This window comes from Pogona vitticeps, chromosome 4, assembly GCF_051106095.1.
Source record: "Pogona vitticeps strain Pit_001003342236 chromosome 4, PviZW2.1, whole genome shotgun sequence".
In the NCBI taxonomy this organism is placed as follows: domain Eukaryota; kingdom Metazoa; phylum Chordata; class Lepidosauria; order Squamata; family Agamidae; genus Pogona; species Pogona vitticeps.
In genome coordinates this window covers 191,707,166-191,724,297 of record NC_135786.1, presented here as the reverse complement: position 1 = coordinate 191,724,297, position 17,132 = coordinate 191,707,166, and the positions used below count along the sequence as shown (strand labels likewise).

General features: G+C 39.3%; 1 protein-coding gene across 49 annotated transcripts in view; it reads right to left on the bottom strand.

Annotated features, from left to right (window-relative positions):
- Window positions 1-17,132, bottom strand: part of DTNA (dystrobrevin alpha) — a 271,418-nt gene that overhangs the window by 203,180 nt on the left and 51,106 nt on the right. For 9 of the 49 annotated variants that reach the window (XM_072998909.2, XM_078393715.1, XM_078393724.1 and 6 more), the window contains exon 1: window positions 6,818-7,108. The exons of 36 other annotated variants lie outside the window; for them this stretch is intronic. In XM_072998909.2, coding sequence (XP_072855010.2) covers window positions 6,818-6,834 — 17 coding nt within the window. In that variant the 5' untranslated portion in view covers window positions 6,835-7,108. Of the gene's footprint in view, window positions 1-6,817; window positions 7,109-7,193; window positions 7,441-17,132 lie in introns of those variants that run through there. 4 more of the 49 variants (XM_078393727.1, XM_078393730.1, XM_078393728.1 and 1 more) reach the window with 2 other exon arrangements.

The following is a 17,132-nucleotide window of genomic DNA, read 5'->3' as shown; positions in this document are numbered from 1 at the left end:
GGATTGACATATTTTTCAGGATCTCAAGACAAGCAGCACTGGGAAGAAGAAAGTTTGGTGTTTATGTGTAAAGTGACTTTAAAGCCTAGGCATCTATCTCTACCCTACCTTGAGGCTCACTGTTTTAGCAGGAAGGTGGTTGTTCTCCACTAGCTCTCTTTTCTGCCATCTCACCTGTTTAGCATGCCAGTGTTGGGCTCATTCTGCCATTTGGTATGATTTGTTGGCCTTCTTGTCACACATGTCCTAGCAGCAGAAGAAGAAAGCTTGGTATCCCACTCCAACTGTTAGGTACTCTGCCTATGTGACATCATACAGGAAAGCTTGAGGATTAAACCCTGAAATCTCAGAGAAGGAAATGCTGCCACCTTCCCAAGAGAGAAGAAACCTTCCCAAGATAGGACTTCCTCACATCTAAACAGTTTTCTTTTTCCTGCCACCCAGAGACCTTTAATTCTCTCAGATCTTTGAACCTTCTGCACATTTCTTCACTATGCTGCATTTTTCATTCATTTTATCTCCATGCTTGTTGCTTTAACCTCTGTTGCTTTGGACTTGATTTATATACATTTTGGATTTTATTTGTATCTTCATTGGAAAAGTAATAAATCCTAGTAATAAATGTATTTATTGCACTTTTGCATGGCTCGGTAACCAGAGTTCTCTGGCAGTATACAGGTGAACTAAAACACAATATGTAGACAATAAACAATTGTGAAAATAATAACAAATAAATCTTTGTGAGTGCCTGTGATGCTGTATATCACCAGAGCAACCACAGATGTCTCATACTGCCTCCTTTAAATGACCATTTCAGCTTTTGAACATTTTGAGTTCATATAGAAGGACTCAAACCTGGCAAGCAGGACTAATGGTGTAGACTTATTGGTTGTTATAACGGACTTACAAAACCACTGAACAAGTATATTCAGACAATTCTTTTACAAGAACTGCCCATGAATAAAAAATAATGCCATATCGAGAACACTGGCAGGTGGAAGCATTTTTTTAAAATAATAATTGAATAGCAGAGGCATGTTATTGATAAGATGATCTAGAGAACTTAGTGTATCTGCACAGAACAGAAATGGAGCTTTCATACTCTTGAAATTGTAAATGTTGCACTCAATCTCTGGAATAAAAAAGAAATGCACAATATCCACAGTTGTACTATGTGGAATCTCAAGTGAGTAAAATTAGTTTTATAGTTGTACAACCAGAGGTTCAAACAAAGCATTACCATTTCTGATACATTGTGTAAGAATAACATAGAGATGTTATAGCTCAAGAATTGTCTCTAAGATTGAACTACACTGAGAAAAAACAAAACAAAACAAAAGTATTGAATATCTTTAAGACTAACAAATTTATTTCATTAGTAGCTATCATGGATGACAATCCACTTCTTCAGAAACATGGCATACAAAAAGTGTCTCAATACTCAGCTTTTGTTGTGCTTGAAACAGTCCGACACAGTTACGTACCTCTCTGAAAACTTAAATAAGATATTGCCAACATAAATATACTGAAATATTTAATAATTTGTTTCACAGTAGAATTTTGTGGTATATAGAATTCCACATCTCAAGTCTATTTAAATAACTGAAATGAAGGTCTCTTCGCTGACTCAGACCAAAAGAACTCATGTTTTGAATTACCATGACATTACAAAATTATCTGAATACCAACTAGAGCACAAAATCATATTTTTGTCAACTTTAATACAACAAGAACCAAGAATGTGACAACTAAGTATAATAATGCCAATATGATCAACTGCATTTATAAATAATTTTACAAATGTTATCTTCTCACAGAAACATGTTAATTTCCATTTCTCTGGTTTTTCCTTACTGTGTATGTGGCTACAATGAACACAAAGCTTACCTTTACAGTAGAGTACAAAGGAAAAGGGCAGGATTAATGACCTGTGAAATAAATACCGTCAGTGCTGGTTAATCTATGCCTGGCTTAGCCCAAAGCTCTGAGATAAAACATTGGCCAGCTGGCAAACACTCTTAAGTGTGAGGGAAGCAAAATATATTCTAGGGGAGTGATTCATTTTATACAGAGTCGTGGACATCTAGTTGTTTTCCCTGCTTCCCCTATTTACCATTGTCCTAGCAAGCATCATGTTTCACAGAAAAAGCTGGTAAATTCCCACTCTCTGCCCCATGACATATTATTGAAGGAATTATGCCTGCTTTCTATGCGGTGTCTGCCCACTGCATTCTTAGCATTTTGTAGAAAGGTTGAACTTCAAACCCTTTATTCTCTGCCATAGTTAGCAGTTAATAGTAGTCAGAATACATGAACATTCCCTGTTTGAAAGAACAATTCAGAATTAGAGTGTGTAATTTGCATGCAGAAGATCCCAGCTTTAATTCCTGATTTTTCAAATTCCCATTTGAAAAAAGCAACAAGCTCTAGTAGCAGCTGAAGATTGTCAGAAGATTGGGAAGGGGAACATTCCCCTCTCCAATGCCTCCTTAAAGCCTATATACTGAGTCCTCCTAATATTTTAGGCCAGTTGGGCAAGGAGAGAAGTGAAAGAGAAAATCCTGTTGCGCTGATGAACATGCACTAATTTGACAGTCAATTTAGGCCTACATCAGTCAGAATGGACAGCACTGCAGTAGAGAGGGACAATAATCTGACCTGGTGTACAAGAGCTTCCTATTCTAAGTAAATACATACATCAGACTCTTTACTTGCAATGCTCCTTTTAAAGATAATGAATACAGATGACATTCTAAAGCTTCCCACAACTAAGGAATGATAAGATGATGCTCCAGGACCCAGAGAATCACCCTATCATTGCTCAGTTTTAGATGGCTTCGGCATGCCATTATATCCATCCTTCCTAAAAGTAACTTTCCAATCTCTGCTACACAAACTGAGATTCTACAGGTGAACAAGACCTGTGCAGAAAATATATGCAGTGTACACACTAAACAGTGAGGCCTTCTTCACTGTTTAGTTGAGAACTTTCCCTGTTCTCAACCACAGGCTATTCAATTACACCAACAAATGCCAGAGGCCACCCTGTAACAGTGCAGAACATCCTGGAAGATATTCTATGATGCAGTGGAACCAATTACCTTGTGAGGTGGTGAGCACTCCAATACTTGAGGCGTTCAATAGAAAATTGGACAACTATCTGTCAAATCTGTTTTGATTTGGATTCCTGCATTAAGCAGGGGGTTGGACCCAATGGCTTTATAAGTCCCTTCCAACTTAATTTTTTTTTATGATTCTATGATTCTATGACTCACATTAAGTTCTTGAAACAAGCTGGGCAGCTAGCTTGGATTTACTGTGTTCTAGAATGAACTGAGGTTCACTGTGGGTAATTAATTGGTTTGCAAGGAAATACTGCCATCAATTACCTACATACTGTAGATTCTCTGTTATGTTTCTAAGTAACCCATAATTTCTTCAGTTTGAAAAAATAACCACAACCTTTTGTCTTTTTCTTTAAAGCAATGGAGGAGAATTTCGTAGAACTAGAAGAGCAGTGGTGCAGGTCAAAATCAATGTTATTCTGTGCACTATTCAACAGTCTTTGCATTTTCATTGACATGGGCAGGTGACAGATCCCAAATGTAGTTTCATGAAACATTCATTCATGTTTTGCTTTGGCTTTCAGTACTATTCATGTGGAGTACAGAAACTTTGTCAGAGGAATTTTGAAAGGGAAAGAAAATAGTTATTCTGCTAATGGGCAAGTAATTTGAATGGTTATAATTTAGTACTGTATAAATTTCCTGACGTTGTGCGTAAATAAAACAGGAACATTTACTGAATGGTTTCAACAAGGTCACAGAGGCAGGCAATGCCAAGGTGAGGTGCCTGTAATGAGAAATCAGTGGGTTTGCAGGTCCTGACCTTAACAAACATTTCTGCTAAAGTACTACTGTTTGGCCAACGTTTATTTGAACATTTCTTATTGTATTTTTTTATCTTCTACAACAGCCACTTGCAATAATCTACATCCTTGAACAAAATTTCAATGTGAAATGTCTGGAGAGTGCCATTGACCCAAGCATTATGTTTGGCTTATAACATAGCACCGTTATCTACGATTGTATGGATATTTCCATGTTAATATTTCCTGAGAAACACTGGATTCTGGCATGCATACATTTTATTAACAAAGTATTATCTTAAAATGCTTCATTAACTTTTGAATAGAACCTGTCAAATTTCCCTAAGGGCTGACATACTCCAGTTCTCCCAGAGTATAAAGGTATTTTTAGAAACCTGACCCAGTATTTTTAGATATTCTACAGAAAGGCATTATTGTAGCAAAAGCAACCACAAACAGGAAGCACTACCATGATGGGATACTATGCCAATATAGCTATAAATAGAAAGTAGTAGAAACACGATCATGTATATTTAATATTATTGACAATTATTTATAACCTCCTTTCCTACAGAAACCATAAGTAGTTCATAATCTATAAACTAAAGCAGCAGCATTAGAAATATTACTGGAGAATAAACTATTAAAACAGCATCTGCTGTAAACAAAGTAAAATAAGAAAACTGCTTTAAAGTAGGGCTTTTGTCACATAATCATTCTCCTTCATTCACAGAATTGGGGGAAGTGGGGGTTCAAGTCTTGCTGGCTTCCATTTGTAACTCTCCTCTGTTTTCTCACTATTTCTATCCTTTTATTATCCCAGAAAATATTTTAAGTAGAGAAAGACAGAACAGCCGTACAATATCTAACAGCAGGCACAGTGGTAGCTTCAGGAGTTCTCCATCTGGAAGACTATTTATATTTAACTGAAAGCATGGCAGAATAAGCCTTTGCTACTGTATGCAATGTGCAAAACCATGGGGGCAGACATATTGCTTCAGAGAGGTTGTTCAAAGATGGACATGGAGCAGGACTTCCAAACTGTAAGTCCAGTTCATGTGGAAGAAGATGGTTCTACAGATACCCTAAATGGCAAAGATAGGAAACCCATGACCCATCAATGGCTGACAGGAAAGATACAATTCCCCACTTAACATGCCAGCTTCTCCATAACTTTGTGTTCCCAGACTATCTTCTCTTCCAGGCAAGGTAACTCCTACATTTGTTACCAGAGGTAAAATATTTCCTTCTGCTCCTACCCCATCCTATTCTATATTTAAGTGTTACAAAATACTACACTTATGCTACATATTTAAACTTAACCCTGGCCTAAGGAATCAAGAACCCACTAAACTGGTCATAATCCCCATATTCTTCTCTTTGATGTGCTCATTTGTTCTTTTAAGTTGTTTCTACCTCTTCTCAGTCATGATCAATGTGGGGAAAGGCCAGATTTCATAAAAGTAACTTTATTTATGTCACACACACACACACACACACACACACACACACACACACACACACACACACACACACACACACACACACACACACACACACACACACACACACACACACACACACACAAATTATTCAAGCATTGTGGCATATGGAATTAGCTAACAAGGAGAAGGGACAGCCTGTCAGGTGCAACAGACTTTCTATCAAAAGACTGAAACAGGTTTCACTTGCAGCTAAGTGTCGCTTTTCATATTTCCAAACTCAACACTGCTTTGTAGCATTAAACAATGCTTCAAAATATGAACCAAAGGAGCAGGAGTTATGTATCTCAACTTTTAAAAAAGCAAAACATTATCTCTCCCTGCAACTATTAAAAGGTTATTAAAAACACCTTTTTCTTCTTTTTTTGTAGGCAGAATTTATGAAAGTTAACTATAAGTAAGAAAGTAAGGTGTACTTTTGTACCACAAATTAATGTGAGCAAGCTCAGACTGACATTCGGCCAAACTCTTATATAGCAAACCACAGCCTGTACAATGAAGCAAATGTACCTAGCCTTCTTCTTATTCTGTGAAATCATAAAGTATTTTAATAGTTCTGTTTGAGTCTATAAAAGCACAGGGTATAAACCTATCATCAGTTTCTTGCAACAGCCCTACCAACATCAGTGGTGTACATGCATGAGTAACCAAGTATAAGATTACAGTTCAGATGAGGATCAGAAAACTTTGAAACAAGTAACCAGAAATGCCTGATAAAGGAGGGCTTGCCTATTTTTTGCCCAATTAATCAAAAAGATCAAGAACACTCTGTATGTTTTATATTTTAACAATCTTGTTTATACAAATGTTACTATACATTTTTTCATGGCACTTAAATGTTTACAACACAGAACAAAACAGTGAAAGGTATATATTACCAAGTATGAAAAGTAGAGGGGGCAGGCAGGTGGCCAGCGAACGGGGTGGAAGAGAGACAGAGTAATGGAATGTTTTGTGCACCCAAATTACACATTGCAAAAGAACAAGACGGAAACAGAGCCGACTGGAATCAGAAGTGCTAGATTGTAGCTAGGATGGCCTGCTACTAAACCATTTAAAAACAAAAAAACCCAAAATTAATAATAATAAAAACAACTTGATTTTAACTTCAGCTCTGCATAATTGCTTCCCATTCTAGGAGGGAAATAGATGTAGCATATTATCAGGGAAAAATAAATCTGACAAGAATGAAACTCCAATTTTAAATGATTTCATTAGGATCACCGAAGGGGGGGGGGAATCTTCAAACATGCCACAACAAGATGAGGTGTGCAATGCCAGTTTGTGAAGGCATGTGTTCCGAACTACTCAGAAAGGCATGCATTCCAAACCACTCAGAAAGGGTAAACAACTGTAAGTATGCCTCCATGTAATGCTTTAGACCAGACGGCACAGAGCACGTACAATAAAGGCAAAGAGAGGAGTTCAAATAAAGATTGCCACTTACCCCGCAGTATGCACCATGGTCTTTTTAAGCTCCTTAAAAAGTATCCTAAGAGGTTTCTGATAGTCTGAAGAAGTCTCAGAGTTGTAAAAGACATGCACTCCACTCCAGATTTCTGTGAGAGACTAAACTGAAATCCCTGCCCACAATGTGGTGTACTCTGTGTCTATCTTTAACTTGTAAATGATTTGGTTTCACATTCCACTGAAGTCCTGCTGGCAGATGCATTTGCAAAGCTTACCAATCACAAGGCACCCAGATACACTCCCTTTTGCTCCTCTCCTCCACCCCTTGTCACTCCACCCCCACCATCCCCAATTTCCCTCCTTTGGAGAGTCCCACACAGCTGCCTGTTTTTTCCCTCCTCCCCTTCCTTTACCTGTCTCTGCAAGATGAGAGACTTTTACTGATCCTTCCTTTGTGGGCATAGATGAGAAGGAAAGTCCTCTTTCCCTGTCTTCCATTCAGACATCCTCATGGTTTTGCAGCCAAGAATAAACTAGCTTCCAAAGTTGGCTGCCCAGGAAAGGAATGTTCTGCAAGGGGCATTCCTGAGAGCCTGCAGTAACAGAGCACAGGAGCTCCCTGGCTTTAAGAACACGCACCATCATGCCGTTTTACATCACAGAGCAATGTTGGATCTCACAACTTGAATGAAAAGAATAACACCCACAGAATTCCACAGTAGAATAACCGCATGGCCAATATATATTTTTCCCTATCTAGATCCGAAGCCTATTTATAGGGGAACATTACCTTATGAAAATGTTCATAAATGCTTAACTAAATACTCATGTTTATCCATGGAAACCCAATTCAGATAGACAATATAAGCATCTAACAAATATATAAATAATATAAATGATGTGTATAAATCTAAATTTTAAAATAATTTCTGTATTTTTAATGCAATACATCTCACCATAGAGGAGGAAACCATGATGTACATTAACAGTGCAGTCTACTGTTCAGGTGTTCACTCAGATAACTCTTTGTATAGTTCTTTATTGTTAATTGGACCTGAACTAAGAGAGGGCACTGCCAAATAAAAGATTATCCTCTGACAGCCCTTCAAACAGAGAGGTGACTTGCCTGTTTAAAAAAAGATATGTGGCAAAATATGTGGGACCTTGGACATCTGCCCCAAAGTCGTACCCTAAACACAAAGAACTGGTCCAAAATTCTGTCTTCTGCAGGGCCCAATCAGATGCCACTGAAAAGGCGAGTGACAGCAGGGCATTGCCACAGCTATTTCCTATCATTTTTCACTTAAAAAAGTAATCAGGAGTGTAATGCTTCCACTTTAAGGTGTTGACATTCAATTCCAGAAATCCTAGTGGCAACACTTTTAATCAACTAATCAATAGTCGCACAAGTACATTTATTCAGATTGGAAAGCAATACTTTTGAAGAAATAAACCTTTTGTTTTTAATTTGACACATGCATATGCCATAGCACACTGCAGAAAAGGCATACCTCCTGTGTATATGTGTGAAAGCAAGGGAAATGGCACTTATAAAATACCATCTGCACTTTTCAGAAGTACGTACTTGTACTAAAACTGATCATTATTTTTTTAAAAAACTGCTACCCAATTAATTTAGGCTACTTTAAAAATTGATCAGAAATTTTTAAACTTAATTAACTAATTAAACTAACTATAAGTGAAAGTACAAAATTTCAGCTATTATATTTATTAGCTCCTGGTTCATTTATTTACTACAGATTTAGTAAGCCACACAGCAATTTACCTTTCAGCAACTAACACAGCTGAAAGAGTTTAAACTTTGTTTTAAACTGGAAGAATTTAATCTTTATCTGGCTATGGAGCCAGATGTTGGGGATTTGATTCTGCACTGTGTGCCTCCTTGGCATAGGATGGACTCAATGATCCACAGGGTCTCTTCCAGCTCTGCAGTTCTAAAATTATAATTATGTTTACTGTCTTCTCATAGAAATATTAATCGGATGTAGAAAACAGACTGGGGCAAAAACATCAGGAAAAGATGCCAAGCTGACTTCCAGGAAAGAAGTACAGTAGCTGAAATCTGACACTGTTGCCAGATCTAATATTAGTTGATAACTGCATATGCCTGTATGTTCTAGAGAAATTTTGGGTGAAATTTCCCCCCTCGCTTCTTGAACTCAAGGCTCAACAAATGAAGCTGAACGTTGAAAGATTCAAGATAAATAGGACGTAATTATTAATATCACATATAGTTAAACTATTGACTCCACTACTGTAAGATGCAGTGATGCCCACCAACCTGGATAACATTAAAAGGGAATTAGACAAATTCACCAGGCTATCAATAACTACAAGGACCATGTATACGACCTTCTGTGTCAGAAGCTATTCACTTTTCCATACCTTACTTAAGAACATGAGCAGAAGGTCACTATTGTACTTTTGAATTTCCTAGAAGCATCTGGTTGGACTCAGGGAGAGTTAAAATAGACTTTTGACCTGATCCCATAGGATCTTCTGATCCAGGGGCAAGAGAGAATCAATTCACACAGTTGCAGCTGATTAAAGGTCAGCCATACCCAAGCCTAAATCAATTGTCAAATGGAATGTAAACACTTAATGTCAATGAAATAGTGGATTGCTTCTCCTTGGGAGTAACAACTGGATTTGGGCCCATATACCTACATGAATTCCTGTGGCATACCCACAACATTCTAAGGGGCCATGTCATATGATTTTGGATCAAATTACTTCCACTAGAATAATTTTAATAGCAATTTTATCATTTTGTGCAGACATTTCAAAAAAGGAACATCAAATAATGACACCATCTGAGGTAATTAATTTAGAGACTGAAAGCCTCACACACCAGTGCACAATTTATAGTCCTCTCCATGTGTTTGAAAGAACACACAAGGGTTGAAAATGTAGAGTAGAACAAGAAGGCCATTCATGTGAATCTTGGGGCACAGCCAGTGTATTCAGTCCCCCCTCTGTCCTTACTTTCTGTGCTCACATGTTCTTCTCAATACGTGAAGAGGGCTAAACATGAGACAAGAAAATGCAACAACACAACACATGTTACAGGAAAACGTATTTCAGTCCTGATTCCTCAAAAGTGCACAACATTGGAGTCTGCCATAGAAAGTTTCAAGTATATATTGGTCTACCTGCTCAAGAACATTACTGTCTCACTTAAACAAAAGCAGAACTGACACCATAGATGCAACTAAGACCAGTATCACCTGGTGATAAAACCATACAATCACACCATCTGCACAGAGTCCATAGAGGTTGCTCCAGGCTTTACCTCCTTCCTAGACAATGAAGGACTCAGCTTCAGCAATGGTCTCTCCCTCTTTAAATAATGGAGGCTTCCAACACATCCTAGAACTATGGCAAAGTCCAAAGTGTGGTTGTGACATCAAATGTCATGCTATCTTCTGTCTAGATTCAGCTGCCCCTCTTCGCTCTATCCAAAGCCTACCTATCTGTTACCTCTGCAGGTCACTTGGTAGGCTCGTTGAAGTTCTTGCTTTCAGGTGACCACTTAATAATATCTGAAATGTACTCCTGCAAGCACACATGACTGCATCACAGAGTCTAGGCTACAATACAGTGGTGCCTCGTATAACGAGTGCACCGTTTAACGACGAATCCGCATACCGATGCGGATTTTGCGATCGCAAAAGTGATTGCATACCGATGGCTTTGCGATTTTTCCCCATAGGCACCATTTCCCCCCAGGTGGGCGGTGCTTGCCTCCGAGCGCCGGCGGTGGACGCTTCCCTGGAGGTTGCTCTGAAGGCAGTGCCGCCCATCTGGGCGGTGCTGCCTTCAAAGCAACCTCCAGGGAAGCGTCCACCGCCGGCGCTCGGTAGGGCTTGCCTCCGAGCCCCGGGGTGGAAGCTGAGGTTGCTCTGAAGGCAGCGCCGCCCAGCTGGGAGGCGCAGCCTTCAGAGCAACCTCCAGGGAAAGCGTCCACTACCGGTGCTCAGTAGCGCTTGCCTCCGAGCCCCGGGGTGGAAGCTGAGGTTGCTCTGAAGGCAGCGCCGCCCAGCTGGGAGGCGCAGCCTTCAGAGCAACCTCCAGGGAAAGCGTCCACCGCCGGTGCTCAGAGGCAAGCCCCGCAGCTAGGCGGGGCTTGCTTCCGAGCACCCCTGGTGGAGGCTGAGATTGCTCTGAAGGCAGCGCCGCCCAGCTGGGAGGCGCAGCCTTCAGAGCAACCTCCGGGAAAGCGTCCACCGCCGGTGCTCGGAGGCAAGCCCTGCCCAGCTGGGGGGAGAAGGCGGCGAAGGTTGAGGGCGCCCACGGTGGACGCTTCGCCGGAGGTTGCTCTGAAGCCTGGCTTCAGAGCAACCTCCGGCGAAGCTTCCACCGTGGGCGCCCTCAACCTTCTCCCCCCAGCTGGGCGGCGCAACCTGCGCGGAGGCGTCCACAGCTGAAGCAAGCACTGCCTGACTGGGGGAAAATGGCCGCCCGCAGCGTTTTCACGCCTCGCTTACCGAGGCAGTGAAAATGGCGGCCGGATCGGGATTCTTCGCTTAGCGGTGAGTTTTTCCCCAATAGGAACGCATTAAACTGAGTTTAATGCGTTCCTATGGGTTTTCCCCTCCCGCATAGCGAAGAATCCGGATAGCGACGTTAATCCTGGAACGGATTAACGTCGCTATACGGGGCACCACTGTATATGTATATGAGAACAAGACCACACTGAATACAATGGAATTTCTTTCTGAATAAATATACATAGAATCAAATGAGATGTAAGCTAGAAACTCAATTATCAGGAAACACATTTAATTTGTCCTAAACAACATCAGACAATGGAATTTACAATTTTGTAAAGATCAAGTGCATATTGAAATATGGATTTTCTTGATGCACACATTTTGGTAAGACAGGCAAAAGCACCAAGGTGGAATAGCTGAATGTAAACCATATGAATTATTGAGCAACTTCAACTGAAGTCTGGAAAAATATCAATTTATAGTCATAGCAGCTGATAACATGGGAGAATATTTGTATTTTATATGGGCTTAGGAAATCCATAGCTACAAAACAAATGCTTTGTGTATGGTAGTTATTAACACCACTCAGAACTAACTGGTACCACATACAGGCCTAGGGTGTCTGCTGCTCCATTGATAAAAAAAGATAACATAAAAGACAATGAATACCAAAAATGAGAACATTCTTCACACACACACACACACACACACACACACACACACACACACACACACACACACACACACACACACACACACACACACACACACACACACACACACAAACCTGCATTAAATTTGCATATGCTGATTTTAACTAATGCATGCAACTATTATCACTAGGTGGGAAGATTTCTATGGCATGTCATTTTTTTCCTGCAAACTATGTTTGAGCTTATGGATGGGTTTGGACGTGTTTATGAGTAATCTGGTAAGAAAAGCCAGGTTACTCATAAACATGTTTGAACTTACTTATGGGTTCAAATGTAGGCTGCAGAGAAAATGTGAAATGTCACAGAAATTCTCCCCCTATTTATCACAATTAGACATGTTTACTATAATTTAAGTGGAAATACACTACTGCTTGCCATTTTGCACAGGACTGTGACTATTTAAGCACCTTGGGACACAGCACTGAGATAAATAAGGCAGTGTTTAAGAAAACAAACAGAGGCTACAGTAATCTTGTTGAAATATTTAGCTAGACAACTATTAGTTATTTCAGAAGAATGGTCTGAACTATACTTCCAGAATACTCACTTCTGGGGCTGACCTCCCATTTGAACATCATAGAGAATTGAGATGGCAGGCCATATCTGTCCTGCTCTGCATCAATAGTTATATTCGTGTATGTGTATTTTCTTACAAAATAACACCCCGAACCCATTTTACTTTTAAAAAGAGAGAGAGGGCTGATCAGATACACATACCAATCAAAGCCTCTACTTCCCCTGACTGACCAGGGAAGTTGTGAGTGTATGCTGTCCACTAACATGTCTCCAAAATGTAGAGCAAGCATCCACCAAAAAAGTGATACATGGCCACCTCCTGTGGTTCAACTACAAGACAAATTATGTTTGGAACCAGTTTGGCTACAGAGAAGTCAAATAACTTTTCTTGCTATTCAAGCTATATATAGGAGGCTTTGAAACAATTTGAACAGCAGTGTGAGGGAGACTTAACTATGTGGGTATTAAAAATTCCAACGTACACACAGTACTTCATAATAACAAGGAAAACAGCTCAATATTTTGCAACTGAATCCATAAAAGAGAAGGCTCACACTTCGTAAGTAACTAATAAATGTCACCAATTTGTTGCTAATTCTACTTCTTCACTGTGTTCCAGCTCCTCTGGCACAAGTGTTTTCTCCTAACAAGGCCTGAAGAGAAACTATCTAATGATTTAAAGATTTGTGTATTGGCAGGGAAGGAAATCCTTCTTTTCTGAGTTAGTGACTCTTCTTTTCCACGTCAGTTCTTATTTCTGCAAAGGCATAGAATGTGCCCTTCTCCATAAGTGATTGTGAGAGATAAGGCCTCATAAATAAATAAAGAAGACACAAGTACCTCCACTGCTATTTCCCCAGAAGTCTCATACATACTAAGCTTGTAATTTAGAGACTGCCACACTTTATTTGCGTTCCATTCCTTGAAAAGACTTGTAGGGATAGGGAATCATTAAAGGCCTCAATTAGATGGTAACAAGAGCTTTCCTTTCTCTCTGTTCCTTTTATATGTTGTTTAGCTTATAAGGCTTCGTAGGCTACTTGTCTTTACATAGTATACATCATGGGCCACAAATGTTATGATTAGGAATAGCAAAAAATAACAGCAGCAGAAGAATGTTCAAGCACTATTGTTGCCTTCTGTAATTGCTCAATTCAAAATGAACTGGGAAAACGTTTCTGTGAATTAAGCTCTCCAACAATTATAAAAAGATACTTCTGCTAGAGTTATTCAGGAATTATTTATGTGACACACAGAAGTATATATATTAGAAGTGGATGAATACCATCTGCTTCAATTCTGTTTGAATAATGTGTTACAAATAGCAACCAATTTGCTTCAAGCCAATTTGTAGACCATCCACTTTGATTTGTATATGAATATTTTAAAGTATTGTACATATCTATATGGGTCCGAATAGTGCAAAAACACAAAACATAGGAAAAAATAAGTACTTTGACCTGGCATAGGAAAGAAATACAGTGCAAATAACTACTGTGTGGCACCAAGTGTGCAGGCCAAGATTCCACCAGTTTCCTTTCTTCCTATCTCCTCCCCAATAGGATCCATGTAATTTACTCAAAAATATGTTTGTTGATGGGGAAAGGAGTTTATAGCTTCACTGCCTCAGTAGATAAGATGCCTGATGGCTGTTACGTATTTGCCACCCCACCCTTTTCGAAACATGAAAAAGAGGGGGGGGGGAAACAATGTGCTACAAAAGAGTGAAGTACAAAAAGGAGTAAGAATAATTTAGGACTGCCACACTTTGGTTCTCCAAACCTAGATAGTCCAATCTACATATTATAAATGTGTGTATTATGGAAATTGTGCAATTGGTTATTCTAAATTATTATGCTTCCTTGTTTAATAGTTATGCTAGCCCTGTTCAGTAGCTATTGAATCCAACATCATCAACAAAGTTAGAGGAGATTGCCTAGATCTGCCTCCTCCAATATTCCCTCTAATTTTCTGTCCCACAGTGTGAGCATGGGGATGGGCGTGGTTTCATTTGAAACAGAAAGTAAAAAAAAAAAACAGCTGCCAGCTGCCCATACTCAGCCCCAATGGGGCTCTGGGTGAGAATGCATGCGCATATCTTAAAGAGAATGTTGGCCCCCTGCATTGTCACTTTGTTCACATGAGTAACAAAATGTGTGAAGAAGCAGTCCTGCTCAGATCTAAACTCTACACACAAGCACAAAGTCTGAATAACCTAAATTCTTGCTTTAAACACAAGCAGTAACTTCTCTTCAGACTTGCTGCTCACATAAAGAAAGAGATGGTGGAGGGCAGCAAAACTAGGTGCACATGACTAAGGTCTATACAGTAATCAAATCACAAAATCCACTTTAATGTCAGCCAAAGGATCTCAAGGGGTTAGCAAAACCTTCGTGACCTAAAAAAAGACAGACTGTGCATTTCAACAACAAATACTCATCTCAAAGTACAGGTTGGGTTTCACTTGGCTTGTGATTTTCACTTGGTTAAGGAGTAGTTATGTATCAGATTCTTTGTCTAATCACTGATTTCCTTTAAGAGTAAGTAAGTAAGTAAGTAAGTAAGTAAGTAAGTAAGTAAGTAAGTAAGTAAGTAAGTAAGTAAGTAAGTAAGTAAGGAAGGAAGGAAGGAAGGAAGGAAGGAAGGAAGGAAGGAAGGAAGGAAGGAAGGAAGGAAGGAAGGAAGGAAGGAAGCCCATTCCAAAAAGGAAAAATGGTCTTAAGAAACTGTGTCCTCCCAACTTTCTGGACTGAATAAGACCCTCAACAGTTTCAATGGATGCAGATGGAAAAGCAAACAGCTTCCATATTATCTGAATAGCACAAAAGTTGGCCAATTATTATTTATTTGGCTATTGGAGACAGAAAAAAAAAATCTTTCCTTCTTTCTGAAAAAGCTACAGTGTACAATGGTCTTACATGTCCCATCTTACTGCAATTAGAATAATATCTCTAGAGAGGACACACACCAGAGGTTGTTTCTGTATTGGAATACATACAGCAAATATGTCTTCAGTGCAGACTTTACACATTATGGGCTTCTACCATCAGAGGATGTGAATATGCTCCACTCATTCAATGGGCTCCATCAGACACAACCATAACAATGGGTCTAGGAAACTTGAACAAGTCTTGGGATCATGTGTTCTCATTCCCTTTCCTTCCTTTTCATATCAGTGAAGCCAGCACAACTTTCCCTGTTAAATAAGCAAAACTATCCCCTTATATTTGAACCTTGTGCACTAACAATTAATTGTTATAAATTTTTTTAGAACTTGTTATCCTTATGTTGTAAGCCGCCTAGAGTGGTCGAAATGACTAGATAGGCGGGGTATAAATACAATAAATAAATAAAAAATAAATAAAAATAACCAAAATGCTTCCAATCCTGGTTTATTGAAGTTTACTACTGTTTCCACCACTCAAATGCACCAGGAAACTGTAGCTTCATTTTTGTCATCTACTCATGATCATAATTTTAGAACTGTAAAGCTGGATGGGATCTTGTGAATCACATATGCCATAGTGATGTACACATACCTCCCTTGCCTCTGATCCTGGCCTGGGAGAAGGGAGGGGATGTGCAAATAAAATGTACTGTACACTGTAATTTGTTCACAAAGTAGAAATTCATGGTTTCCTGTTTAATATAAACTGGGCTGGTTTAGAGTACAAACCTATTATGTGCAAACTGGGCTGGTTTGTTCTTAGAGGTTTATATTTTATAATAGAATAGGTGTTTAGATAGAACTGATGTCCATAAACTAAACTGCATTGTATTTGGCACCTTGAAGCAAGAATCTAGAAACCTTACTGACCAATTAAAACTTTTCATAATCCATATGCTGACACCTCGCAATGGTCCCTTGTGATTAAGCTGTGAGGCAGTTGTATTGCATTGTCCTGAGAACACCGATATAAAGCACGGCAAGACTGTGTCAACACCACTGTGGTACAGTCAGTTAGGAATATACCATGGGCTTTCCCTTCTATATTTTCTTAATGCTTCATACTGGGCTGTTTATCATGTGAAATAAAGTTTATATGGATTGGATTTGCCTACTAGAATTGCATGATTTTGGGGCAGCCCTTCATCAATCACACAAACCAACCTGAAGGCCCGTAATGCTTCCTGCTCCTGAAATCTTTGGACATGCCCTTTAGGTCAAATTAGAATCATCAACTAATAATGAAAAGTGGACGTTTCTTCCCTAGGTAATCATCTAGGGTTGACAAAACTAACCCTAGTAACTATTTGTCCATGAACTACCAATTGACAACTACTGCAGAACCAAATGGTAGAGAATAGAGTCTGAACAAGTAACCCCTTTGCTGCCATTTTGGTGCTGAAGTTCCCCACACTGCATGAACAACACAAGAGAAAATCCTTCCTCATTGTTTAGAAATCTTTACTCTGTCTTTTTTACAACAGGCAGCTTATTAAAGATAATGATCTCATTTCAAAAGAAAGATTATGATTAGCTGCCTTGCTCTGTCTGGTCTTTTAAAAAATGCCCATGAAGCCATCCAAGCGCAGTTGCTTACAGCAGTAGACTGACAAGTTATATAATGTACTCAGTAAATACTTCACATTCTGTGGTTTACAGCAG